Source organism: Zootoca vivipara, chromosome 11 (assembly GCF_965207765.1).
Source record: "Zootoca vivipara chromosome 11, rZooViv2.hap1.1, whole genome shotgun sequence".
Taxonomy (NCBI): domain Eukaryota; kingdom Metazoa; phylum Chordata; class Lepidosauria; order Squamata; family Lacertidae; genus Zootoca; species Zootoca vivipara.
The window spans coordinates 55,539,221-55,566,314 of record NC_142594.1 but is presented as its reverse complement, the minus strand read 5'-3'; the positions used below and the strand labels follow the sequence as shown (position 1 = coordinate 55,566,314).

The 27,094-nt window shown below is 50.0% G+C and overlaps 1 protein-coding gene across 25 annotated transcripts in view; it reads left to right on the top strand.

The window, feature by feature from the left end:
* Window positions 1-27,094, top strand: part of LOC118091751 (uncharacterized) — a 191,559-nt gene that overhangs the window by 153,683 nt on the left and 10,782 nt on the right. For 12 of the 25 annotated variants that reach the window (XM_035129048.3, XM_060281016.2, XM_088653719.1 and 9 more), the window contains 7 exons: window positions 9,024-9,127; window positions 12,000-12,224; window positions 15,407-15,581; window positions 17,378-17,437; window positions 17,631-17,947; window positions 21,233-21,361; window positions 26,275-26,367. In XM_035129048.3, coding sequence (XP_034984939.3) covers window positions 9,024-9,127; window positions 12,000-12,224; window positions 15,407-15,581; window positions 17,378-17,437; window positions 17,631-17,947; window positions 21,233-21,361; window positions 26,275-26,367 — 1,103 coding nt within the window. The remainder of the gene's footprint in view (window positions 1-9,023; window positions 9,128-11,999; window positions 12,225-15,406; window positions 15,582-17,377; window positions 17,438-17,630; window positions 17,948-21,232; window positions 21,362-26,274; window positions 26,368-27,094) is intronic. The other 13 variants (XM_060281015.2, XM_088653722.1, XM_088653721.1 and 10 more) reach the window with 5 other exon arrangements.

Sequence of the window (27,094 nt, the reverse complement as noted above, 5' to 3'; positions counted from 1 at the left end):
CCAAAGTATTGGAGCCTCAGCTTCACGATCTGTCCTTCCAGTGAGCACTCAGGGCTGATTTCCTTAAGAATGGATAGGTTTGATCTTCTTGCAGTCCATGGGACTATAACATATAAACTACAATAAATTCGTCTGAACAATGAATGCAATTTGTTTAAGTAATGGTAATGCAATAAAAGCCGCTTTAAAAAAGTTTAAAACCACGCAAAAAATAAAAGCAGGTTAAATTTAACAATGGTTAACAGTGGTTAGAGACCTAGTCATTCAGTTCATTGGGGGGGGGGAGTAAAACTTCGGTGCAGATAGTGGGTGTCTGGTGTATCTCGACAGAACAGGGGCAGCCACACTCAAAAGCCCTGCTCCCAAGTTACTGTGGAGCTGGGCTTGTGATATTTTTGGGTCTTGGAGAAGGCAGAAGCTCTCCCACAGACCACAGTGACCCACTGGGTGTATATAAAGGATAAGACGGTCTCTCGTCTTGGTGGAGTCACCAGCTGCTGAAGAATTAATGCTGTACACTACCACAAACGTAGCTCAAGCGAGGCTTTGCCTTCGAACAGCCTGGCAGCGTTTCATGGACTAACCATACATTTTAGGAGGCTGAAAGTGTGAGCTTTTGGATTACACAGGACTCTTCTTCAGACCTCGGGTGTTTACAGTAGGAACTTTAAATGTGAAGAATGTAGCAGGGCAGGCAGCTTTTGAGCCAGAGGAAAGCTGCTAGCAGAAACAGAAGCTGTGTTAATTGGATTGCAAATGTCTTGCCTCGCTGTGAAGGGTCAGGTTTAAAATCAACCTTAGTCTATAAGGCAAGAAGAAGAAAACCCCAGTGTGTGTTGGGGAGGGAGGCAAGGGGGGCGAAACCTTTCTACCTCTTCTTCTTCTTCTTTGGTGATCCCTCGTAGCCGAGTAAGATTGTCTTCCATAAACACGGTTTAAACAGTGAGTCCATAAGTGACTGTGGAGGCCAATTCTGGATCCACACGTCCTTCCACAGTGGGGACATTGGTTTCCAGGCGGGAGTTGATCATGGTGTGCATTTGCCAAGCGTGTCTTGCTCTTAGAGTGTCCCCCCCTCCCCCCCGGGTACTAATGCAAAACAGCCCCGTTTTCAGATTAGCAGAGCTGGAGTTAAATGTGGGAAGCAGTCAATTTTTATTAAATTTTCTGGTATTACCTACTGGCCAGAGGGCTTGGAACCCAGCAGGGAGCTTTTCTGCTGCCAGTTCAACGAATGATCAGCTTCAGATTGTGGTGACCCAATGCCTTCGTTGGCCCAGTTTCTCAGAATTTGGAGATTCAGACTTTGCAAGCATTTGGTGTTTATGGAAGCACTGGAATTTCTTCTTGCGTCTCTGGCTTTTTAGAACTTCCTTCCTCTTAAACGTTTGCAGCACATTGCCACGGATCCTCACTGGTCCCAGATTGGACCACCCCTCTCGTTTTTTTTTGAGGGGGGGGGAATCCAAATCATATCATATCTACATATTTATTCTGGATTCATGGTGCTGGTCCAAAGTGTCTCCTTGCATCTCTGGTTCTTAAAACTTGCTTCCTCTTTGAATCACATCATTTTGTCTCCTCACCTTCCCCTAAATTGGCTTAGCCTTCTAGTTTGAGTGGTGAGGAAACACCCAAATCATATCATATACTCAAATACCTATCCTGAATTTGTTGGGCCGGTCTGCAGATAACACATGATCTCTCACTGTGCAGAAATCCCCAAAGCCATCCTCAGTACATGTTTAAATAAGTGCCTGAGATATTTTGGCTTTATATAAAAATGGTTTGCGTGGAGTTATATAATCAATTAAACATAGACTCCTCTGACTGTGATGGTCTGTTTATGTGTTTCATACCTGCCTTCCCTTTCTAGTGTGACATGAGGGCACCTCTTTCCTCTCACGCAAGAGCTTCACTTTCATATCCGACAGCCAGCCACTTAGGTCTTCCCTTGTAATGCTGCACAAAAGGCTTTCTCTTAAATTAATTTGTGCTTCTGCATCAGGGGTGGGGACCCTCAGCCTTGGGCGCCAAATGCACCCCACCAGCCTCTCTTCCATGGCCACCGGGACTCTTCCCAGCCATCGCGCTCCCAACTCCGCCATTCTTTAGCCATCCCTGTTTTGCGCCCTCCTTGAGTGTTTTATGCCTGGCTGGAATGTGTTCTTGAACTCTGACAATGTTTTCCTGCTTACCTGGATGGAGGATAGAACCAAGGGGACCTGAGCATGTGTAGAGAAAGCGGAAGGTGGTGGACTCTCCTTCTTTGGAGGTTTTAAAGCAGAGGTTGTCGGGGATTCTCGGGCTGTGACTCTTGCATTGGACTAAATGACCCCTGGAGTACATTCCACCTGCACAATTCTACGACAAAGTTTGTATTCAATATTCTGCCTCGTTTTTTGGCTTGGGCCCTGCTGATCGCTAGCATGTGGAAGGTTGCCCAGAAGAAAATGTGACCCTGACGTCAGGGGAAAGCCAACATGGTGCCCTCTAAATGATCATAGAATCATAGAATTGCAGAGTTGGAAGGGATCCCAGGGGTCATCTAGCCCAACCCCCTGCAATGCAGGAATCTCAGCTAAAGTGTCCATGACAGGTGGTCATAAAACCTCCAAGGAAGGAGAGTCCACTACCTCCCGAGGGTGTCCTTTCCACTGTTGAACAGCACTTCCTGGACTCAAACTCCCAGCAACCACTGCATAGCAGGGGCGGTGGGGGGGGTGTTGTCGTCCAGTGATGGGCATCTACAGAAGGTCCGTCCGATCTCTTTGGTTGCTGGACGCTATTCATGCTGGATGTTGGCGACCCGCATGCCTTTCCCCTCCCCGTTGCTCGCAGCCAGGTACCCGAGGGTGTCTTGGCTGAAGTTGTCAAGCTGTCAGAGTGCCAAGGATGTGCCTGGCAGCAACACAGCTGCAGCACCCAGATTTAAAGCTCTGTAATTGAATGGGATTTGCTACTTGGGGGTACGTCCTTCGACACTTAACGCATTTTGGCATGAATCCTTTTTGTAGGAGATAGCCGGTTCTTCATCAGAGTCTTCGCCAACCTTGGGCCCTCCATGTGTTAAATTTTTATTTATTTGTTGCATAGCAATCCCACCTTTTTCTCCATGGAGCTCACGGTTTCATACATGGTTCTCCCCGTCCTTGTTTAATCCTCACAGCAACCCAGCGAGGTACGCTAGCGACTGGCCCAAGGTCGCTCAGTGAGAGCTTTGTGGCTGAGTGGGGATTCAAACCCTGGTCTCCCAGGTCCTAGTCCAGTTGCACCACACAGGTTCTCTGTCGATGGAGTGCAATTCCCACCCCCCCTACTGTGCTGTCTGAGGCTGATGGGATTTGTAGTCCAACATCATCTGATGTTGGCGAAGGGTCCTAGAGCTGTACTAGAGAAATAGCCAGTGTGCTCAGCACTTGAGTGTCGCTTCCAAGGCACGTTCTTGACTTCCCTGTTTCCGATGCCATTCTGAAGTGGTCCCCTGAAGTGGTCATTGGGACTTTGCCCTTGAGAAATCTTTGTGGATACTGTGCTTTGAGGGGCGGGAGACATGGACAGCCCTAAAGGGCTGCTGAGTCTTGCCTCGCATGAGAATCTGTAAGCAGATTTTGGCTCTGGTTTCGACAAAATGAAGGCAGCCGGCCAGGCCTGAGAGCTACATAGGGCATATTTCCTCGGATTGCAGGGGGTTGGACTGGATGACCCTTTAGACTCTACAGTTCTATAATTGAACTGGTCCAGGCTGCCTGTTCCTTGCACCGGTTTGGTGCTAGAACAGACCTTGGGTTACTTTTACTCATAGCAGACACACTGAGTAAAAATTAGTCGAATAGAATCATAGAATTATAGAGGTGGGAGGAGCAACAAGGGTCATTTAGTCCAACCCCCTGCAATGCAGGAATATTTTTGCCCACTGTGAGGGTCAAACCCCGAATCTTGAGATTAAAAGTCTCACGCTTTACTGACTGAGCTCGCCTACAGGCTTCTTCCCAGACCTTTTAAACATGCTTCTTTATACATGAGACAAGCGACCTCTACGAGGGGGCAACAACATGCACAAGACCGTTGGTGAAAAAGCACAGTCCTTCCTAACTTGTGCACTCTCGACAGATCAAACTTCAGATAAATACAATACAATTTTTTAAAAAAACAACAACCCCAAACAAATTGAACTTTCAAAAGTGGCTGGCATAGGCACTCCCTGGCCCCCAAGTGAAGATTTCTTTTTGGATCAATAGGTGGATTAGCAAGATCATTAGAAAGATGAGTTGAATCATTCTCAAGTTAATGTGGCTCTGGCTCCTTGAAGACCCCAGAATAGAGCAATTTTTGGGGGGGGGGCGTGTTCTCTGCCAGGGCAGCTGAGCCGATGAGTCGAGACAAATTACTGGGTGGAGGGGCTGCATCCCTCCACGTGCGAGATGTCCTCGCAATACCCATTTGTGGAGGGGGATCCGGGCTTCCTTTCTGCTCCATCGGCCAGAAAGGTCTCCCCCATCAGCCTTTATGAACTAATGAACAGACCTGATTAAGAGTTGGCAGCTCCCGCACCCCCCTACCCCCTGAGGTATTCCCGGGCTGAGGGGAGGGGGAGGAGGAAGGCAAAATGTTCATGCACTGGTGCTCCGTGCAGCATTACAGAGAGGATAGCCTCGTAATTAAATGCTGAATGAAAGCAAATGTTTGCTGATGAGCATGGTGGGTGGTTAATTAACCGGACGAACGGACGGGGAGGAGGGGAGTGCAAAGCTCGAACTCACAACCCTGAGTTGAAGAGTCTCATGCTCTACCGCCTGAGCTATCCCAGGTCCTTCTCCATGAATTTGTCTAATCCTCTTTTAAAGCCATCCACGTTGAAGGCCACCACTGCGAGTTCTGCAGCTCAGCTCTGTGCTGCGTGAAGAAGTTCTTATCCATCCAGAGAGAAACTGTCTCTACCCTCTTTCTCCATGCCATACAGGAAGGGTAGGATAAGCACATCATAAATAAATTGCCATCTCGAATAGGAGCCACACGGAGCTCCCGTTCTGTGCTTGGATAAGCAGTTTTGCGGCGACATACCGTACACAGAACTGGCAAGATGGAGGCTGCTGAATGGGTCGGAATGCAGATCAATAGTTATTGCATAAAGGTGACTTCTGGTCTCTGCGGCTGCGAGTTTAAAGACGTGTCTGTGTGTCCTTGAACTTGGGGAGATGGACTGTCCCTAAAAAGGCAGCAGACACAGCCCTGAGCCATCAAAAAGCCTCGGTGAACTGGCTGCTAATTTAATCCTGCCAGAGCCCCTGGGGTGCTGAGTCCCGCAGCAGGTTTCTTTTTCCATGGTGTGAAATCCAGCCGTGTGACAAACTGAATTATATGTGCTTCTGCCTGTGGCGGATGAAAATTCTGAAACACATTAATAACTTGGTTTAGGGGCAGGGAATGAAGTTCATTTCTAGCAACACACACAAACACCCCAACCGCACCCCTCATTTCCCGCCCCTGGTCTCTCTGTTTACGCAAGGCTGGTTTGTTTATTTAAGTATTTTTCAATTTGCATTTATATCCCACCTTTTTTTTCTCCTCTGAGGAGCTCGAGGTGGCGGACAGGATTCTCTTCCTCTCCATTTTCTCCTCACCCTGCGAGGTGGGTGAATTTGACAGAAGACAGTGACTGGCCCCCACCCAAGGTCACCCAGTGGCAATTTGAACGCTGGACTCTCCCAGATCCTAGTCCTGCACTCTAACCACTAGGCTACGTTATTTGGAGGGAGGGGAGCAAGGTGGGTCCATAAGGGTTGTTGTGGGAAGTGAGTCAAGAAACAACCCAATAAAAAAAGCCATGCCCTCTCACACACCCCAGCATAGGATTCTGAAGGCATCCCAGCCCACTCCTTGCACCAAAACCATAGAATCACAGGATTGTTGAGTTGGAAGGGGTCCCGAGGGTCATCTAGACCAGCCCCCCACAATGCAGGAATTTCAGTTAGCCATTCCCAGCGCTGAGAATTGAACGGAAGTCTGAAGCCTCCTGGCATTGCCCAAGTGGCTACAACGCCAGCTCCCTTCTGCCCCTCTCAGGTAGCGCCAGGTGCACGGCTTCTTTGGCATGGGCTCTTTGGGGCATTACCTTCTCGGCCCAGAAAGAAACCTGCGTTGCAGCAGAGCAGCTCCCTTCTGCTTCAATATTGCCAACTCACGTGCCAAAGGGTTTTGGGTGTTCCTCCGAGGGAAATGTGCTCTCCTTCCCACCCCCCAGCCCCCGGTCGCAGTCAGCCAACTGAGCGCTTTCCAAATTCAAACATTGCTGGGAGATTCAGGACAGACTTACAGAGGTCCTCCTCCACACACCTCATTGTTAAAAACCATGGGATTCGCTCCCGGAAGAAGAGGTAGTGACGCAAACCAATTTAGAGGGCTTTAAAAGAGGATTTGACACACTTGTGGGAAGAGAGGACTTTCAGGGTTAAGGGGTGATATGATAGCCATGTTCAAAAATATGAAATGATGTCATATAGAGGAGGGAGAAAGATTGTTTTCTGCTGCTCCAGAGAAGCGGATACGGAGCAATGGATTCAAACAACAGGAAAGAAGATTCCACCTAAACATTAGGAAGAAAGAACTTCCTGACAGTAAGAGCTGTTCGGCAGTGGAATTTGCTACCAAGGAGTGTGGTGGAGTCTCCTTCTTTGGAGGTCTTTAAGCAGAGGCTTGACAGGCATATGTCAAGAATGCTTTGATGGTGTTTCCTGCTCGGCAGGGGGTTGGACTGGATGGCCCTTGTGGTCTCTTCCAACTCTATGATTCTATTATTCAGGGGCTATTCACCACAATGCTTCTGCTATGCCTCCACAGTCGGAGGCAGTGATGCTTCATAGAATCATAGAGTTGGAAGAGAGCACAAGGGCCATCCAGTCCAACCCCCTGCCAAGCAGGAAACACCATCAAAGCATTCTTGACAGATGGCTGTCAAGCCTCTGCTTAAAGACCTCCATGCTTCTGAAGGAGCATGACATGTGGGCTGGTGGATGTTCAGAGGGATCCTCTTCTTCCCCAGTTAGACTTTAAAATATGTAGAGGAACGCCAGCATGATGGGATGCAGCTCCCATCATCCTTGATTATTGGTGGTGCTGGCTGGAGTCGATGGGAGCATACTGTGTTGGCGACTGCTTTTCATCCTGTGCAGGATGAAGCATTTTTCCACATCACGTAGTCCTGGGCATAAGGCTGCTTCCTGCGATCCGTATTGTGATATTAAGAACTTGCTGTGCTTCAGGAGCAGTTCCTGTACTCCCCTCCTCTTTGTAGTGGGCATGTGGCAGGAGGAAGATCCATTGTCCCTCCCCTGTTGCGTTTCCCCTCAACTGCATTTAACTTCTAGCAGTTGCATACCTCCAAAATCCTTCTCTTCCTGGTTACCACCCGGCGCCGCCTTCCTTGAAGTCTCCTAGCCGGTGTTGCTGGCTCCTGGGATTGCTGAGATGCGCTTTGTAAGAGCAGAGCTGCTGGTTCAGTCCAGACCCCTTGCTAATGATCTCCTGTGGTCTGCAAGTGCAAGCAAATTCTCTGCATCCGCACGCCAGTTGCGGTTAGAACCAAGCAATGGAAAGGGAGTTAATGAGTGCCAATGTGTTCAGCCTCGGTGCATGGCAGTGTGAAAGCTTGACATTTTCGAATGTGTTCTGAATGAATGCAAATATTAAAAGCCATTTAGCTCAATGTTTATCGGGGCTTGGAAGATGGGCATGGCTAGATCATGGCGCTTCTGACGACTTTTGAAACCCCGCGTAGGCATAGTACAAGAGGCATTCCAAAAAACCCTACAGCAGCCGTGGCTTCTGCTTTTTTAATCTTATTTCTTTAGATTTCATTACGGTAAACTAAAGAATATCCATAAAGAAATGCAGCATACTACTGAATATCATCATTAAAGTTGTTATTCCAAAATATTACCCGTATATACATATTTCTCAAAAAATCTGCTAGTCTGGATTTAATAAGTTCATTTAATCACAGTTACTATCAACCAATTCCCCCAACCCAATCCATTTGCGTATGGTAGGAGCTATACTCCCCCCTCCCCAAATTTTAGCTAGCATAATCTTAAAGGTAAAGGGACCCCTGATCATTACGTCCAGTCGTTACCAACTCTGGGGTTGCGGCGCTCATCTCGGTTTATTGGCCGAGGGAGCCGGCGTACAGCTTCCAGGTCATGTGGCCAGCATGACAAAGCCACTTCTGGTGAACCAGAGCAGCACACGGAAACGCCGTTTACCTTCCCACCGGAGCGGTACCTATCTATCTACTTGCACTTTGACATGCTTTCGAACTGCTAGGTTGGCAGGAGCTGGGACCGAGCAACGGGAGCTCACTCCGTCGCTGGGATTCGAACTGCCGACCTTCTGATTGGCAAGCCCTAGGCTCTGTGGTTTAATCCACAGCGCCACCCGCATCCCGGCAACATAATCTTAGCACCAGTTAAAAGGTTGATTACTGTTTCTTGATAGTTTTTCAGGATAGCATCCCTTTTAGATAGGGAAGTAGAAATATTTTAGGGTGGCTTCTTGGCTGGTATGTATCCACTCAAAATGGGTTGCACAGTAACATCACACACAATGAACATGGGGAAAGTAGAAACTGAGCTCATAGCATGTTGTCAAGGCAGGCTGATGTTTGCACTTAATGGGCTGAAAATGGGGGTTTGGGGTGGTGGTGGAAACAGATCTACGTGCCGTGCGCACCACCATTTCCAGATTAAGCTTAGCAAAGCAAAGTTTGCTGCCTAAAAATGGCAAATCCCTCTAACCAGCGTGTAGAAGTTCACTCCCAGTGTGATGGGAAGGCTTTGCAGCACCCTGCGGTAGTGAAAGAGGCACCGATACCTGTCCCTTCAGCTGCGTTCTTTGAGCTCTGTCCAACCTCCACCTCTCTTCCTTTTGTGCTGTCATACAGACTCTGCCTAAGGCCTGTTGTTGATGCATGGAATCCGAGTGCATTTTTTAATTAATTTCCCTTTTCCCTTCTTTGCTTTGGTCAGCAAAACCAGAAGAGATAAAACCAGCCGCCGAGGTCGCGACAGCGAACGACATCGCGGCCCCTCCAAGCAAGGAGCTTCCACCGAGCCCCGAGAAGAAAGCCAAGGTGAGGGTCAACCGTGTTGTGCTTCCAGCGCTGGGGGTTTTGGTTCTCGGCACCCTGCTTTCCCCCTTCTACTTCTTAAGCCAACGATAAGTTCTGTACTCTGAGCCGATGGGCTCCCAAGAAAAGTAGCTGGCTACCAAGCCCAGTTTGATGGCACACAAGGCTGTTAACACCATCCCTAAGCTCCTCATTTCTAACCCAATCGTGGTGGCTGTGAGAGCAGTCCTGGAACAAATGCTGAGCAGTTCTTGAGCAGTTTTCTTCCCAATGTCTGCTCTGTACCCAGCCCTGTTCTGCTTGCTTGAAGGAGTCCTCAGACGTAAGTAGGCCTGGAGTGAATTGTGTTGCGTCAAGTTGGAAATGAAGAACAGCTGAACTGTTCACTCCATCTTTTCCCTATGCCAGTGAAGGTAGACCAGGGATGAGGAAACCTCCAGGTGTGGTTGGACTCCAACTCCCTTTCAGGAATGATGGGAGCTGGAGTCCAGCATCACACGGACGGCCACAGTTCCTCCATCCCTGACGCTGGCAGTACTGAGCAGGATCAGGCATCCCCAAACTGCGGCCCTCCAGATGTTTTGGCCTACAACTCCCATGATCCCTAGCTAACAGGACCAGTGGTCAGGGGAGATGGGAATTGTAGTCCAAAACATCTGGAGGGCCGAAGTTTGGGGGTGCCTAAGCAAGATGAACCAGTGGTCCAATTCTGTATAAAGCAGCTCCCTGCGTTCTGACAGCTATCCCGATGTGAACAGGTTGCCCTTTCTGGAAATTAGGTCAGGAGCAAGCCAGCCAGCAGTAAATCACAGAGAGCCAGTGGTGTTAACACATTATTAGGGGGGGGGGGACCAGAAACTGCACAGGTGTGTCAGGCCTAATGAGCACAGCAACAACTCTTCCTCTGTAGGTCTTGCCCCAATGAAATAGTTGCCGAGACTGAAAGTCTCCGCCTCAGCTGTCTTAAGTCCCCTCATCTCCAGGGCTTTTTCCAAGCAGTCGGAGACTGTGCCTGCATGCAGCCTGCCACTTCTCCACTGGTTTCAGCCCTCTTCTGGTTCAGGGAGACAAGGGGAGAGAGGAGCTTGTCGCAGCAGGAGGGGGAGACATCTGTGCTTCTTCACCAGCCCGGATGCCTCCTGGCCTCCCTCCTCTCCTGCTTCAGCTTCTGCCTCTGATTCTGGACTTCTTTTCATGGAATTCTACTCCATATTGATCCAGAGCAGAACTCAGCATATAGTTAGCAGAGTAAAAACTTAAACACGTTGCAAGATTCTCAAAAAAATTGACCAGAGGCAATGAATACTTCATCCAGCAGAGCTTTATTGCTACTGAAGGCAAATGAGCCCAATGGTCACAAATCCAATACATTCAGGATTGGCCCTGTCCATCAGAAATCCAGTTGCATCCTCCTGGCCTTATTATTATAGTCAGCATGACCTTGACAGAAGAGATAACATAACCAGTTTAAACAAATTTAAAAAATTCCTTCCAGCAGCACCTTAAAGACCAACTAAGTTTTTTATTTTGGTATGAGCTTTCGTGGTTTTTAAGGTGCTGCTGGAAGGATTTTTTTTTTATTTTGTTTCGACTACGTCAGACCAACACGGATACCTACCTGTAACTATAACCAGTTTAAGCCAGGTGTACTCAGCTTCTCTGAAGGAATAACCCAAACATCAAGAACCTCCTGTTTGTTTGTTTCACACAGAGAAGCTTCCGGAACCCTCTCGAATTAAGTAGAATAGGAAAGACCTCTACACATCAGATCAATACTTTCTGCACTAAGAAATGCAAACTCACACTTCTCTCTGCCACAGACTTTCCCAGCTCACTAAGCCTTGTACCTCTTCAGCTTCCAACACCTCTTCTCCATCTTCTCCCTCTGACCACACTGTCATCCCACCAATAATCCCTGGGCTCTGAGCCTTCTTCCCCTGGGGGTTCCCCCAGCTGGTTCCTCCCACCATTGTGTCCAACCAGGCCATGTCACCCAGTATATAGTTTGATTGGCAGCAGCTGAGAAAGGGTCGTTCTTCTCACCTGCCACCTGACTCTCTTCTCCGGCTAAGCTGGGAACAGATCCTGGGACCCATAATATGGGGATCTGCCTTATACCGAGTCAGACCACCGGTCCCCCAAGCTCACTGTTGTCTAGACTGACTGGTAGCAGCTCTCCAGGATTTCAGACATGAGCCTTTCCCAACCCTACCGGGAGATTCCAGCAGGATTTGAACCTGCATGCAAAGAAGATACTCTACTCCTAAGATACAGCTGAAGAGAGATGGCTCTTCTCTGCTGCCCCTTGACAGTTCACCCCTGTTTCTCAGTTTACTAAGAGGCCTGTGCAGACACAGGGGCGACCATGTTCTTTTCTGGATGTAGTTACAAGGCTGTTGTAATATTTGACTCTACCAAAGATCTCATTCGGGGGGCTGATTCTTAGAGAGAGGTTGGCTCCGCAAAGTCCAGCATGGATTGTGCGCTAAACAGGAACCTAAGAAGTTGCCTTAATTCCGAGATGGATCACTGGCCCACCTCGCTCTGTACTGTCTGCACTGACTGGCAGCTGCTCTCCAGGGCCTTTGTGGAGATTCTGTTGGGGACTGAACCTGGACCTTCTGCATGCCAGGCAGATGCCCTTCCACTGAGCAGTCTCCTTTCCCTATATAGTGCAACATTTAGCCCTCCTCCCCATGGCTGCTCTTTCCTTAGGCTCAGAGAATCGAATGCTGCCATCTTTTCTTTTCGACTTGTTTCTTTGCTCCCATTTTTGCTGCTCTGACGTTTTGTTTACCATGCGCTTCTTTTCTTTTTGTTACGTCCATTTTTTTGCCTGTGTGTGTGTTCTTTGTGTGTGTGTTTTGACACCAAGCCTTCAGCCTCCACTTCAGCAACAAAGCCTGCAGCAGCAGCAGCAGCAGCGAAAACCAAGGGCACCCCCACTGCTGCCCCTGCCCCTGCCAAGCGGCCGGCGTCCACCACTATGCCAGGCCAAAATAAAAAAGCCACCAGCCCCACCGCAGCCACCACCCCTAAACGCCTGGCAACAAGCACCGCACGACCCTCCTCCTTAACTCCTAAAGAGCCCAAGCCGAAGGTAAGTCACTTGTGTGCAAGGGGGGAGGTTTGTGGCCTTGGAGCCAGGTTGTCCTGTTGAGCACATCTAGGCTGTTGGCATCTTCCTGCTCTGTCCCTGGATAAATTGCCATTGCTTTGTCCTCCCGTTCAGTGGTGGTCCAAAATCCACCCAGGAAGAAAGCTAGCGTGTCAGGGAAGATCATAGAATCGTAGAGTTGGAAGGGACCCTGCAATGCAGGAATATGCAGCTGTCCCATAGGGGGATCGAACCCGCAGCCTTGGCGTTATCAGCATCACGCTCTAACCAACGGAGCTATTCAGGTCTCCTTTGCTTTTCTGCACAGAGAGGGTTTGCGTGTTAATAGGGGGGGGGGGTTCGTTAGCCTCTGCATTGCTCTTGTACAGCTCAGGAGGGAAGAGGATGAGGACAAAACTAGAATTCGGTGCCTCTGGCGCCACCTACAGTTGAGCTCCCTTCCTTCCGCCCTACTAGTCCCAGTGGGTGCCAGCTGCCAGGGCCGGCTCAAGACATTTTGCTGCCTGAGGCGGACGACAAGATGGCGCCCTTCCCCAAGGCCCTTAGAGGAGCCAGTTGGACCAGCATCTTACCCCAATACTGATCACAGGAATGCATCTTCCACTGCACTTGACGGCAGCAGGCTAGTGTAGGGAATGCAGAGCACTCACAGCTCTGGCCCCTTGTGGCCCCTCAGGATCTGCCGCCTGAGGCAGCTGCATCACTCTACCTCATCACAGGGCTGGCCCTGCCAGCTGCTTCTGGTCCCTCCCTGCCTCCCCTCCATTCTCTGGGTGAGGGAGGGTGGGTGGTTCTGTAGCCCTGTTAGAAGCTGAAATGAAGGGATGAGCTGTCCCTGAGCAGGAGCCGTCGGAGCTTATATTTTAATGGAAATGCGGCCCTTTAGGTGAAAGTAACCTTAGCTTGCGGTTCCCGGTTCCCATAGTTACCAGGCCTCACTCATCAAAATCCTGACACTTTTTTATAATTGACTTAGTGTGCCTGGAAACCAGAGAGGGCAGCAAGCATAGGAGAACACTCTGGATCTCTGCCAGGAAAGGGTTGTTTAATCCCAAAATATGTCACTGGTTCTAAATTGCTGCTCAGCAGTCAGAATCGACTCTAAAGTTTTGTGCAGGGAAAGGAAACCTGTCAAACAAATAAACATCGCTCCCCCTTCTAAGGTCTTCCAGGACCCACACTTTTTGGGAAATGGTTCCTCTTTCTGTTCCCCCCACCAAAAATCCCCAATGTTTCTTTGCTGCATCAGTTGTTCATAGATAAATTGATCATTGCCCAGAAGTCCCAGATGGTCTCGGACAAACGCCATCTAAGCCTGTGGAGCAATTTTCTTTTTCTGCCTGTAATTAAAAGAGCTTCCTCTTGGCAGATGACCAGGGAAAGGAAGGGGGAGCATGAGTGATTCCAGTGAGCGGAAAAGAGCCAGGGAACTAAGAAATAAATTAATTAAAGGCAGCGCTTTACTTATTTTATTGCATAATATTTTTACACCACTTGCTTGTGTAAAAGGGAAACTGCCGAAACAATCCTCAAAAAAGACAAAGCAGTAGAAACATCAAGAAGAATTTAAAACATCCCACAAATGAAATCATCGATAAACTAAAAATATACGTCAACATTCTACATGCCTGGTTAATCTTGTCTGCACTGATATCAATAGGCAGGGTGTTCCAAAGTGTAGGTCCTGCCACAATAAAAGATAGAAGTGGTCAAGTGTCTAGTAAAGGACCGGCTCCTGTGTAGGCCCTCCGTGAGCAGAAATTAGCCTGTCCCTGCCACACCGCACAACCGAGTTTTCTTTCTCACCCCTCCAGTCTTAGATTTTACTTCTGCCCCTGGAGATTCTGGGGAGAGAGCTGGTGAAACTTCAAACCTTCAGACCCTTGCAAGCCAACACACATATAAATGGTCCAGACTCCTGCTAAGTAGGGGAAAGTGTTGGCATCACCCCTGCCCATTGCAGGGGCAAAACCCTCGTGATCCCTCAGTTCTCTGCCCCTTACACACAAGCAAAGGCCTCCTTGACCTGACCACTGTCAAATACTAAGCAGGCAACATTTGGTTGTCCATTTGGCCAGCATTCCAAACCTAGGTCAAATCACTCATTTGACCACAGATAATCTGTTGTGTATGGGACGCAGGTGACGCTGTGGGTTAAACTACAGAGCCTAGGGCTTCCCATTCAGAAGGTCGGTGGTTCTAATCCCCGCGACGGGGTGAGCTCCCGTTGCTTGTTCCCAGCTCCTGCCCTCCTAGCGGTTCGAAAGCACGTCAGGTACAAGTAGATAAATAGGTACCGCTACAGTGGGAAGGTAAACGGCGTTTCTGTGCACTGCTCTGGTTCGCCAGAAGCAGCTTTGTCATGCTGGCCACATGACCTGGAAGCTGTCTGCGGACAAACGTCGGCTCCCTCGGCCTATAGTGCGAGATGAGTGCCGCAACCCCAGAGTCGTGCACGACTGGACCTAATGGTCAGGGGTACCTTTACCTTTACCTTTAATCTGTTGTGTTTTGCTTTAGGTTGGAGATAGATTTAGGATAAATGTTTTCAAAAATGGGGTTGGGGTTACCGTATCAGTTGTTACTTGTTGTTGTAGTTCCTTTGAGCCTGAAACCTACATAGCCCTTAGGAGAGCCTGATCCAGCTAAGTCTGCTATCTCCTTCCACACTCCACCTTTACGATGGTCACTAAATGGAGACCTTATGGCCTTAGCCTCAAGCAAACTTTGCCCATCCCTTTGCTGAACATGCAGCTTATGGGAGAATAGCTTGCAAGTTTGCTCAGTATTTGGGGACATTTCAATTGGCTGCTGATACAGAATGTGCCTGCCCACCGATTCTGTTCTCCCCGCCCCGTTAGATCAGGATATCTTGATTTAAGCCAAGCTCTGATTTCCTCCTGAAAAGACAGACTTTTGATGATCTTCCCACATGTCATGGGAAGAGTGGGGAGACCCTTGCAGGGAAAAGCTGCAGACTTTGCGACTCGCTATAGATCTCTTTCCATGAAGCCCACCCAAGGTTGCAAAGCTGAAGGTAGTGCTGTTAGGCATGCAGCCCTTTTCCAGGGAAAATCTGAATGGGCATCTCAGATGGATGAGAGGTTGTCTTAATGGGGGAAAGCTCTGTTTGACTTGGGTCCTTTTTGTTTCTTTCTTTCCAGGGGACAGACGCAAAGAGCCCCGATAAGCGGACCTCCCCTTTGAAGCCCCCGTCCGCTACGGCTCCTCGGCCGGCCGCAAAAAGCCCAGCCACCCCCAGGCCGTCGACGGCACTAGCAAGTACGAATGCTCTGAGTGCACGGAACACAGCCACTTCCCCACCCAAGAGGCCCTCCAGTGAGTATTGCTCTGCCCCAAGCTTGCCAGGAAAAGGGATGTTGGTTTTGGAAGCTGCACGCTCTTGCATTCCGGCTTTGCTAATTCGGCAACATAGGGACATGTAGATGAGTGGATAGAGCCTCTGCTTTGCATGCAAAAGGTTCCGGGTTCAGTACCCAGCCGCATCTTCAGGTAGGTCTGGAAGTGTCCCTTTTCTGAAACCCTGGAGAGACACAGCTGGTGAGTGTAGCAGACATTGCCAAGCTAGATGGACCCAGCAAGAAAGGACTTCTCCATGTGGTTCATTGTTAAACTGTGGAACTCCCTCCCACAGGAGTCAGTGATGACCACCAAACTAGATGGCTTTAAGAGAGGATGAGACAAATCCATGCAGGTGAAGGAAATTGATGGCTACAGTTGGCGGCCACAATGCTTCTGAATGCCAATTGCTGGAAACCCTAAGGCAGAATAATGTCCCTTGTGCCTGAATCTTACTTGCTGGTTTCCCAAAAGAGGCATCAAGTTGGCTACTGGGAAAACAAGATGCTGGACTAGAAGGGCCATTGGCCTGATCCAGCAGGCTGCTATGTTTGACTCCATCTAAGGCAGCTTCTAACGTATTTTTGTGTTAAATGTGAACCCCAGGGACTGAGGAACAGGACCTCGCTGTTAGCTGGCCCAACTTGTGTATGCTCTGGGCTGTATACTGCTTCAAGCTTAAATTTCTAAATCTACCAGTGGAGACATATTAGACTGAATCTCATAAACCAACCGTGCTCTGTGTTTGGTTTGCCTGATAAATAGCACTATGCAGAACTTCTTGTCGTTTCCCACGGTGAGCATAACAAGGAAAAACAAGCAATTCTTGCAGTGTTTGCACTGGGTCATCACAGTCGAGGATTTCTTTTTCGTCTTACGAGTTTCCCAGTGGCTGGCCACTGCCTGAGTCCTAGGCTCAGGAGGACCTTTGTCCAATCCAGCAAGTCAGTTTCGATCTATCCTGACATTGAATATATATGAGTTTCCCCTGCCTTGTGTGGAGCATAGCGCACTGCAAGTTGAAATTCTTAAGAGCAATGTGTCTCTTCAGATCAGGGAGAGGGAGAGAATGGCCAACTGCCTTGGAGGCTATTTTGGGCTTAGAAGAGATGGAAAACAGTGACAACGCTAGGAATTGCATTTTAAAATGGCTAGGTTAGACCCATTGAAATAAATAGATTTAAGTAACAAATCCATTTATTTCATCAGGTCTCCTCTGAACATGACATAGTTTGTGTATCACCCCTAGCATTTGTGTTGCCTGCTTCAATTGCACATTCTCTCTTTCTTTGCTTTTTTTATTGATTCATTTAATCATTTATGTGCTGCTTACATCCCAAAATGGCTATGTAGACGGTACACATTTAGGATCCAGGAGGCAAGATGATGTGGGTGGTGGGGGAGACAGGGCCTCAGTATTTATTTATATTATTGCATTTATGCCCCCACTTTTCCTCCAAGGAGCTCAAGGTGGCATGCAGTTCTCCCCATTTTTAAGCCTCAAAACAACCCAGAGAGGTAGGTTAGGCTGAGACAGCGTGATTGGCCCAAGGTCATGCAGTGAGTTCCCTTAGCTGAGCGGGGATTTGAACCTGGGTCTCCCTAGTCCAGCACACTAACCAGTACACCACGCTGGCATGAGAGAAGAGTAGGGCGTTAGGAATCCTGACTGGCGGTGGTAGCCCGCTTAGCTGTGGCACCAGCAAGGCCCTGCCATGGACTGAGCCCGGCAGAGCAGAAGTTCAGCTCGGCTGCTGTCTTTGTGTGTTGTGCAGCCATCAAGACAGACGCAAAACCTGCCGATGCCAAGAAGACCATCGCAAAATCACCATCAGGTAACCCGCTCTCCCTGCTTCGCTTCCTGCTTGCTTCTTTGGGTGGCCACATGGGGCTTTTGGGGGTGGCTCTGCAGCTTCCCCTGCTGACGGCCCTCTCTTCTTCTTCTTCTTCTTCTTCTTCTTCTTCTTCTTCTTCTTCTTCTTCTTCTTCTTCTTCTTCTTTTTTCTCCTTGTGTTCCTCCTTTGGCAGCCGACCTCAGCCGTCCAAAGAGCGCCCCGGGCTCCACCGCTGCCAAAAGCAGCGCCACCACCCCGACCGCTGCTGCCCCCGGCCTACCCGGAGCAGCTGCTAGCCGGCCCAAGCCAGCCACACCCAGGCTCTCGGGGACCGGGAGCTCTGCCGCCGAGCCCAAGAAGGCGTCCACGCTCAAAGCCGCACCAAAAACCAGCCCCGTTGCCAAGCCTCCCCGGCCCCCCACCAGTAGCGTGTCGGCCCCCGACCTGAAGAACGTCCGCTCCAAGATCGGCTCCACAGACAACATCAAGCACCAGCCTGGCGGAGGACGGGTAAGTCCCCCTGCCCCATATCTCTCTGGGCGATTGGTTGCCTGTGCTCACATGACACTCTTCCCAACGATGATGGATCACAACTCCCATGATCCCTTTCTGTTGGCCATGCTGGCTGGGGTGGATGGGAGTTGAAATCCAGAGTGCTACCCTAGCACAGTGTGGGGAAACAGTGGCTTTCCAGGTCCTGCTAGACTACAACTCCCAGTAGCCTTAGCCAGCATGGTGAATGGCTAAGGATCGTGGGAGTTGTAGTCCAGCAAACCTCCAGAGAGCCACAGTCCTTCTTGTAGAAGGAGCTGCTGCTGTCCTCAAGCCCCTCACACTTGCTGTAGCTGCCAGCCTTAGTTCTTTTTGCAGCAGAGAAGCGGGTGCTTTGGATCTGGAAACGCAGAGCTCAGACCGCCGTGTGTGTGTGTGTGTGTGTGTGTGTGTGTGTGTGTGTGTGTCACTTTTGGAGGAAAGGATTTGAGCCTGTCTGCATGGTCCAGCCAGAAGAGTGCTTGTAGGATGGGCAAAGAGCTTTTTGATGTGGCTCTCTTACAGAGCCCCCTTTTGGCCACTGCTGTGTTCTGCAGGTTTGGCTAATCCCCAAATTTTCAGGGTGAGAGATTGGTCCCTCTGTAGAGGTGTCATCTTTGTGTGGCCAAACACATCTCAAATTATTGAGCCTCTGCTTGCTCTCCGTTTCTCATGGACAGCATGAAAGACCAGTGGAACAGTTTTCTGTTTGGATTAATTTTTTGAGATCCCTCTTGCGGGGGCGGAATCAGGGCCTTAAATCTGCTGGGGTTCTTCTGTTGCCCTGGTTGGCTGGGCCTCAAACCCAATGTTTACTTGGGGCAACCAAGGGCTTATTAATGCATTCACTTTCCCTTGAGTAACAACCCACGGACTCTCCCCAGCCTTAAATCTGCTAACACGTTGAAGAGACGGGTTGAATTATTGGGGCTTTAGATCTATCCCTGTGGAAAAGTGACGGGGCGATTTGTGTGCCCCATCTGCAAGGATGGAAACGTCAGCACCCCTAAAAGAGATTTTGGGTCCCACCCATGGGGGAGAGTTGGCTGTCCTTGGCTCTCAACTCCCTTCCAAACCAGGATCAGAAATTGCATCATCTTCAGCAGTGCCGAAGGAAATGGTAATGGCCGTATCAGTGTCCAAAGAGTCCCTAGTTCCCTTCAGAGCTTCATTGATACGTGCATGACCCAAGGCTTGTCAGCAAGATTCTCCAGTAGTTGAAATGTCCTGTACTTCCTGGGGATCAGGGCCAGCATTATGAAGCCTCAGACAGAACATCCACTTGAGGTCAGCGCACACAAATTAACGTGAGGTTTGCCTATGTAGAAATACATAGAAAGCTGCCTTATATGGAGACATAAGGGGAGGTGGAGCTCGTCTGCCTGGGAAGGTAGCTCATCTAAGAGGAGGAAAACTCTGATCCTAAACCTCCACTGCTTTGTAGGATATGTTTGGAAGAAGAAATGGGCTAAGGAGTAAACCCTACACAAATCAGCCCACCTGGTGCCGGATACATTGCTCTGCTTTCCTTTGGACCACGTCAGTGAGGCTAAGAGGGTGATCTTGTTGTTTAGCCAGCCCAGGACCTCCAGACACACTGCCCAGCCTTGGTCGCTTTGGTGCTGCTAACAGCGGTTTGACTTCACCCCTGGAGGCGCACTTCATTGTCTCTTGAGACAGATGGGCGCCAACAACAGCAATTGAGCCAGGCCATTGGTCCACCCAACTCACTATGCTGGCTGGCATCAGCTCTGCAAGTTTTTAGGCAGGGACATTCCCAGACATACCTGGAGATTCCATTGGGCACTGAACCCGGGATGTTCTGAATGCAAAGCAGATGCTCCACCTCTGAGTTACGACGACATTCCCCTTTGTTGGCCCTTCCTAAAGCTGGTGCAAACCAGCCCTTAGCCACATTTAAGAGAAGCTGAAACAAAACAGTATTTTGACATGTCCCACAAGAAAGACCAGTGGGAAGAAAGGAGGGAGCAAGACTGCCTTGAGCTGCTTTTGCTGCTGCTGGGAGCCAGGGTCAGAGGGGAGACCCTTGAATCCTGGCACCCCTTTGACTCTAGAGCTTCCACAGTCAAGAGGTGTCTTTTAATGGAATCCATGTTCACAGCCTAATTGTTCTCTCCCAGTTGGCTGCTCCTTCCTGAGTCTTCCCTCTATTTGTGATGCATTAGGAGAATTTGTGATGGAGCAGGTTGCCTTGTCTTTAGGTACCTTTACTTCAAAGAGCAGGAAAGCAGCGCCTGTTCTTTAGACGTCCGCCAGCATCAGACACCAGCAGGGAGCTTTGGTTTCCTGCAGTGGCTGCTGAGTCTCTGACCTGTGTTTCCAGGCCTCAACTTGCTCAGTGCCATCTGCACCATTGTCTTGTCGTTCCCTAGGGTGGTCTTGAAGCAATCGGCCTTAACAGAACCCAGCTTTGACTGCAAGAATACATTTGGGGGATAAAAGGGCCCCCCAGAGGCTCACAGTGGCACAGGAATCTTACCCAATGACAACAACTACCCGGTGTTGTTTTTTTTAAAAAAAAGTGGGAACCCCAGAAGACAAGTGGTTTTATGGGCTTCTTCAGAAATTAATTCTAACTTTCAACCAGGGACTGTTTTCAGGGTGGAGGTGTCTGGGTCAAGAGACTTTGGATATTGGATATTGGTGGATAGTAAAAACAGGCGTTCCGTCTTGGGAGACCCATAGCTTGGAAGAGCTGTCCAACATCCTTAGATTAGAAGTTGAGATTTGCATTGCCCCTGACTGAGCAACTGCCACATTTTGCCCCAGACCAGAATTTGGGGTGAAGAGCCATTTACCAGACTCCCCAGTGACCTCCATCCCAGTTTGTGCCATTCTGCGCCAGCTCTTGAAGACTCTCTCCAGGCTGGAGCATCACACAGGTGCTGCTATGACCATCGTGGACAGCAGGGAAAGGGTCCCTAAGTTGCAAAAGGGAGACACACACACACACACACACCTTGGCTAGCATTTCAGGTGTGGGGGCTTCCACCCAGGTCTCCCAGCTCCAGGCAAGGAGGCTACTTTCCTGAGCCATTGCCCTGAGCTTCTCCCCCTCTCCCGCCCTGTCAGACCACCACCTCCCACCTGTGTGCGGGTCCCTCCCTGGCCTGTCGGATCCCCATGAATGTTGTTTTAGACATCCAGCCGCCCTTCCCCCCCCCCCATCATTGCTTTTCGTTTCGTTATATATTTTTTTCCTTTCATGATGCAAAAAGTCACCCTCCATTTGTCTCCATTTAGGCAAAAGTAGAAAGAAAGGCAGAGTCCGCCGGGGCTGCCCGAAAGCCCGAACTCAATGCAGTATCTAAAACGGCCCTCACTAAAACGGCTGTTTCAAAAGAGGGCGCCCCAAAGCAGCCCAATGGGAAAGTGAGTTCCATTTCAGACTTCTATCACTCGGGAGAGGCAAGCGGCAGCTCTTCTGCTACGCTGCACTTTTCATTTCCTGCTCCACCCCCTCCCATCCCATGTTTTGGGTCACTTTCCCTTCTCTCTTAGCTCTCTACACGTCTTTGTTTCCTGTCTGCCCGCTCTTGCCATTGACGCTCTCTTCTTCCCGGATTCCCATCCCCCTTTCCTTTGCACGCAGCTTCCTTGTTGTACATCCCACCCTCCTGCCAGTGGATTTCGCGGAGAGCCATCCCGCAAATACCTTCCTGAATGTGTCTTGACACGGAGCACCAACCCCACTGGTGGCTGGTGCTCGTTGGGTCTGGGAGGCCAACAGTAGGTGGCGCCAGAGATAATGGCAGGCAGAGCTAACAGAGTCTTGTTCCTCCCTGCCGAGTCCTACAAGGGCAACATGGAGGAGGAAGCTTGGAGAGCCCCTGGACTGGATGGAAGTAGGAAGGGGGACCAATGGGGACTGGTGAAGGACAGGCTGAGGTCCCAGCCCCATGTGTTTCTAATGGCAGGGGGGTGCTCGGAGACCACCCTCAAGGTTGCAATGGAGGGGGGAATTGCTTGGCTCGGCCTTCCGACTGAGAAAGGAGGGTGGGCCGCTTCCCACCAGCACCCGCAGGTTCCCAAGAAATGGCCACCCCCTCCATCCCTGAGAACTTTCAGCTCCTTGCTGCGTCCTCTCCGTGACGAGCCTGAGAACGGTATCTAATGCACATTAGTAGTAGTAGCTTGCTGTAGGATAACACCTCTTACTAGGGAGGCAAATTTATGTTTATGAGTGAGGAACCATCACCGCAGAATGCACCTCCACACCACAAGAAAGCAGTTGCAGGTTACGCCTTCCCCTGGACCGCTAGCTTTCTGTGTGGAGGGGATGTCTTCGCGTGGAGGAACACTCCCTGATTCGAGTCCCCGCCTGCAGTATCAAGTGATAACAGGCCAGGCACACGCTGGCCGCCTCAAAGAGAAGCAGGGCTCTGAGCCTCAGGGATTTAGTTCTGCTGAACCTAGGGAGACACATCTCCCGGGGAGAGGCTTCTGATGTCCTCTGGTTAGTCAAATCCCCAGCGTTGGAAAGCAAGAATATTTTGGAGAGAAATCTCGCTCCAAATGCTGCAAGGACTTTCCAGCTTCCCACATTTGCCGATTCCATGGTGGATGATATTTCTAAATAGCTTATGCACAATCTCTCTATATGCACCGGGGGGGGGGGTGTTTGACCTCTGACCTTCCAGGTGTTGTTGGACTGGGATTCTTGAGCTGCAATTCCTACATTGCAGGGGGGTTGAACTAGATGATAGGGTCCTTTCCAACTCTATGAGTCTATGATCCAATTTCTTCAAGCAACAAGAAAGGAGATTCCAACTCAACATCAGGAAGAACTTTCTGACAGTAAGAGCTGTTCAACCGTGGAACAGTCTCCCTCTCTCCTTCCTTGGAGGTTTGTAAGCAGAGATTAGGTGGCCATCTGTCATGGATGTTTTGGCTGAGATTCCTACATTGCAGGGGGTTGGACTAGATGACCCTTGGGGGTCCCCTTCCAGCTCTACGATTCCCTGATTCTGTGACTGCAGCTCCCAACTTCCTTACCCATTGGCTATGCTTGCCGCCGCTGGTGGGAGTTTACATGTGTTTATTTTGACACACAAGGCACATTGGCGTAGAAAACCACTGCTGGCAAACCAGCTGTAGCCAGATGCACCCCAAAGCACACTCGGGAAACCTTGGACTGCCAGGTGCCTTGGAGTTTCCAGCACCCACTAGCCTCAGGAGAAGGGCATAATAAACAGGGTGACCAGCTCTGGCTTGGCACCACCAGGGCCTGCACGTTCCTCTGTGCTTTTGTCCACTCAGGTTGGGCTTTCCAACACAGCCCTTTTTGTCCAGCTTCTTAATGGCCTCTGGGACGTGTTTCAGCTTGTCCAGGACACGGACAATGCCCCCGGCTGGCTGGCATCAAACCTGACCCCAATTAAGTCGGACTTGGGTGATTTGTCAGGACGTGGCGATGCCTCTCTCTAGCTCCCCAAGGCTGGCCTCTGCCAGCAGGAAGACTCTGCTCTCTCTGCTTCCGACAGAGCTGGAGCACTTGGTTTCGAAAGGGCAAGCAGCTGCCAGGCTCAGGGAAAGATTTTTTTGGAAGCCAAGGCGCCTTTGGCTCAGAAGGATAAAGGGGAGGGGGTGACTGTTCTGGGAGAAGCAGCCCAGGTGGGTTCCTCTCCAAAACCAGGACTGCACAGCTGCCATCTTGTAAAAAGCTCCTGCTTATGCTTGTAAAATGTGTGCCTCTGCCTTTGCCAACCTGGCACCCACCAGGGCTACAACATAAGACACCAGGCCTGTGGCCCATCCAATCCAGCGTCCTGTTCTCACAGAGGCCAGCCAGATGCCTGCAAGAGGCACACAAGCAGCATCTGAGCGCAGCAACAGCACTCCCACCCCCTGCCGTTCCGAGGAACTGGTGTTCAGAGGCAGTGAAGGTAGAACATAGAGAGCCAGTGTGGCGTAGTGGTTAGAGCATCAGACTACTAGGATCGGGGAGACCAGGGTTCAAATCCCCACTGGGCCCTGAAGCTCACTGGGTGATCTTGGGCCAGTCACTGCCTCTCAGCCTCACCTGCTTCACAGGGTTGCTGTGAGAATAATTGGGAAGGAAGATGGGAATTGTTGTCCAAAAACAGCTGGAGACCCCAAGTTTGGGAAACCCTGGATTAGACAGACAGACAGACAGACAGACACACACACACACACACACACACACACACACAAGCTAATAGCGCATCTCCATTCAGCCCAGCTGTAGTTTCATGTTGGGGTGCATTGCATTCAACATTTTCTTAGCTGGAAAGCCTATGCAGGAAGTGGTATTCGTGTTTCATGTAGTTCATGTGTGCTATTCTGCATTTACAGTTGCAATGCATCCATTCTTCTGTACCCTTAGTGATTCCCCATAGAAAAAGATTAGCTGGGTGTTAACCAGAGTGCTTCCCTTGGAAGTACAAACCACAAGGTGAGTTGAGTTGCCTGCCCTTTTTAGAGGGCCAGAATGTTGAAAAATTCTGGAAATACAAGCCTTTGATATAGGTCACCTCTCTGCATATGACGCCCAGGGGGATAACGGTCTTTGTTGGCTGCAGTAAGAACAGCAGTTCTGTGGCACTTTAAAGACTAACCAATTTCATTGTGTCATAAGCCTTTTTTGGCCAGACCAAAGGACTCTTTGTTGTTTCTCTTGAGGCACAAACAATGAAAGGGCATGGAAAAGGAAACCCAACAAAGCAGGTCTTTAATACAGACAGGCCTAGTGTTAACCCCTTAGACACATTTCAGCCAAAGACCAGAGAGGTTTTAACAGGGGCTGCCGGCATACAGCTCATCAGGCCTGTTTGAAGGACCATGAGGGGCGGCACCCAGAAGGTGGGAAAAGTGAGGGGAGACGAAAGAAAGTACTACCTCACACAGCACATCTTTAAACTATGGAACTCACTGTCGCAGAAGGGGCAGCAGGTGCCCACTTAAATGCCTTTAAAAGAGGATTAGGCATGGAGGTAAGGCTGATCAGAGACTACTAGCCTAGATCTGGGCATCATGGAATAGAATTGTAAGTAGAGTTGGAAGGGACCCCATGCAATGCAGGAATCATAGATGGGGAGAGAGCTGTTGGTTCTTCTCAGGCTTCCCACTGGGGCATCTGTTTGGCCACTGAGAACAGAGTGCTGGATGAGACGCGTCCCCTTTGACCTGATCCAGAACTGCTCCTCCTCTGTTCTTCACCAGACATCTCATTTATTCCAGAAAGCAAAGTAGAAGTCCAGGGAAATCACACAGCCCTCCCCAATACCCTGTTAAGATTCTGGACACACCTGCAATCAACAAATACATAGACACTAGATGATACAAAGCCTTCTCCTCTAGGCACCTCTGGTTGATGTGCCCTGGTCCTTGCAAGGTACTCGATAATGCCAACTGAGATGAGATGCTTTTCAGGGTTTTTTGCATCCGTTTGCATTATGCAGTGCAGAGGCAGGCAGAGGGAAGGCTATGGGACCCCCGAGTGCCTGCTGGTCACTGGAATCCTTGCACAGAATGATGGGCGGGGCAGACACCTTGGCCTGAACCAATAAGGCACTTCATGGAATCATAGAATCGTAAAGTTGGAAGGGACCCCCAAAAGTCATCCAGCCCAGTGCCACCCAATGCAGAGGAATCGCAGCTAAATCACTTCTACCGAAGCAAGACTATAAAGGCCATGCAGCACAGATCAGTGGCAGCCTTAACTATGTCAATGGCAACCCAAATTCTGTGTTCTTCCTTTGCAAATATAAAACACGTCAGTCTATCATGTTGAAAAGTGGACCATACCAGACTCAATGTAACCCACCCCAATACGGGGAGCATCCAGATAGGTGTGTTTTTTGTCCTCATGCACACAAGGCTTTTTTCGCCCCCTTACATCCACACAGCATCCTTGCCATCAAAATGTCGGCCCTGTACTCCCTGCTCCCCAGTTAACCTGGATTTACCCTTTGGCTCAATTAAAGAGTCTTCCTCCTCCCCCCAAGGGCGCATTCATAAAGGCCAGGCTTCCTGGCAGTCTCTTCTGCACTCATGCAGAGAGGGGCCTGCCACTCTGCTCTTGCCGCTACTTACCACTGTCTGCTTCGCTCCCTTGTCGCCGTCTGCTTGCTTCCTCTTCCTCCCACCCCTTCCCCCCCCCCGTCTTAAGTTTGTTCACGCTTAATCCTCGGAGCTGGGTTCAGGTTCTAACACGAGTCCTCTGTCTGCCCACCCCTCTGATGTGGCGTCAAGAGTGTCCCGCTCCCTCGAGAGAGTTCTAACCAGCCCTCTTCCCTTGTGTCTCCATCTCTGTGACGTTCCAGGTCCAGATAGTCTCCAAGAAAGCCAACTACAGCCACGTCCAGTCCAAGTGTGGGTCCAAGGACAATATTAAGCATGTCCCTGGAGGTGGGAATGTAAGTATTGCAGGGTTCCAGGCGCCCGTCTCTCTACTAACTCCTTTTCTCTCGTGCTGCTTTGGACCGTCCTCTGTGTGTGTGTGTGTTTGTGTGCGTGTGTAACCTCCCCCTCCACCAACACCACAAAGGAGCAGGAACCCCCATTGGAAGCATTCTGCCAGAAGCTTCCCTCAGCCTCCAGGAGGGAAACCACAGAAGTTATGGGGCCGTTGCAGCTTCAAAGGGTTGCTGTCGAAGGAGCAGGCAACCCAGTAAGAAGCAGGCATTCACTGGTGAGCAATGGCGCTTTGGGAGGCGAATTGTAATTTGAGGGACCCGGCCGGTCACATGACCTCGCTTTTGCCCCTCTGGTCTTCCATTGGTACAGCTCAGACACAGATCAGGACACCCCCCCTCCCACAAGTAGGAATTGAGCCACACTAGGCCATTCTTCTGCTTTCCTTTGGACCACACCAGTGAGGCCGAGAGGGGATCTCGTTGCCGGGATAGCCCAAGACCTCCTTGTGCTCTGGGAAGGTCACTTCTGTGCTGCTAAACAAATGGTTTGACTTCACCTCTGGAGACGCACTCCATTGTCTCTCGAGACAGACAGGTGCCACCAACAACAAGGTCATTCTGAGCTGAACAATATATACAAACTGGAAGCCGGAATTTTATTCTGTGCCATGAAAAGCTGACATTCTGCAACTTGTACAAATCGTGCAGATTTTTTTACAATTTTTCA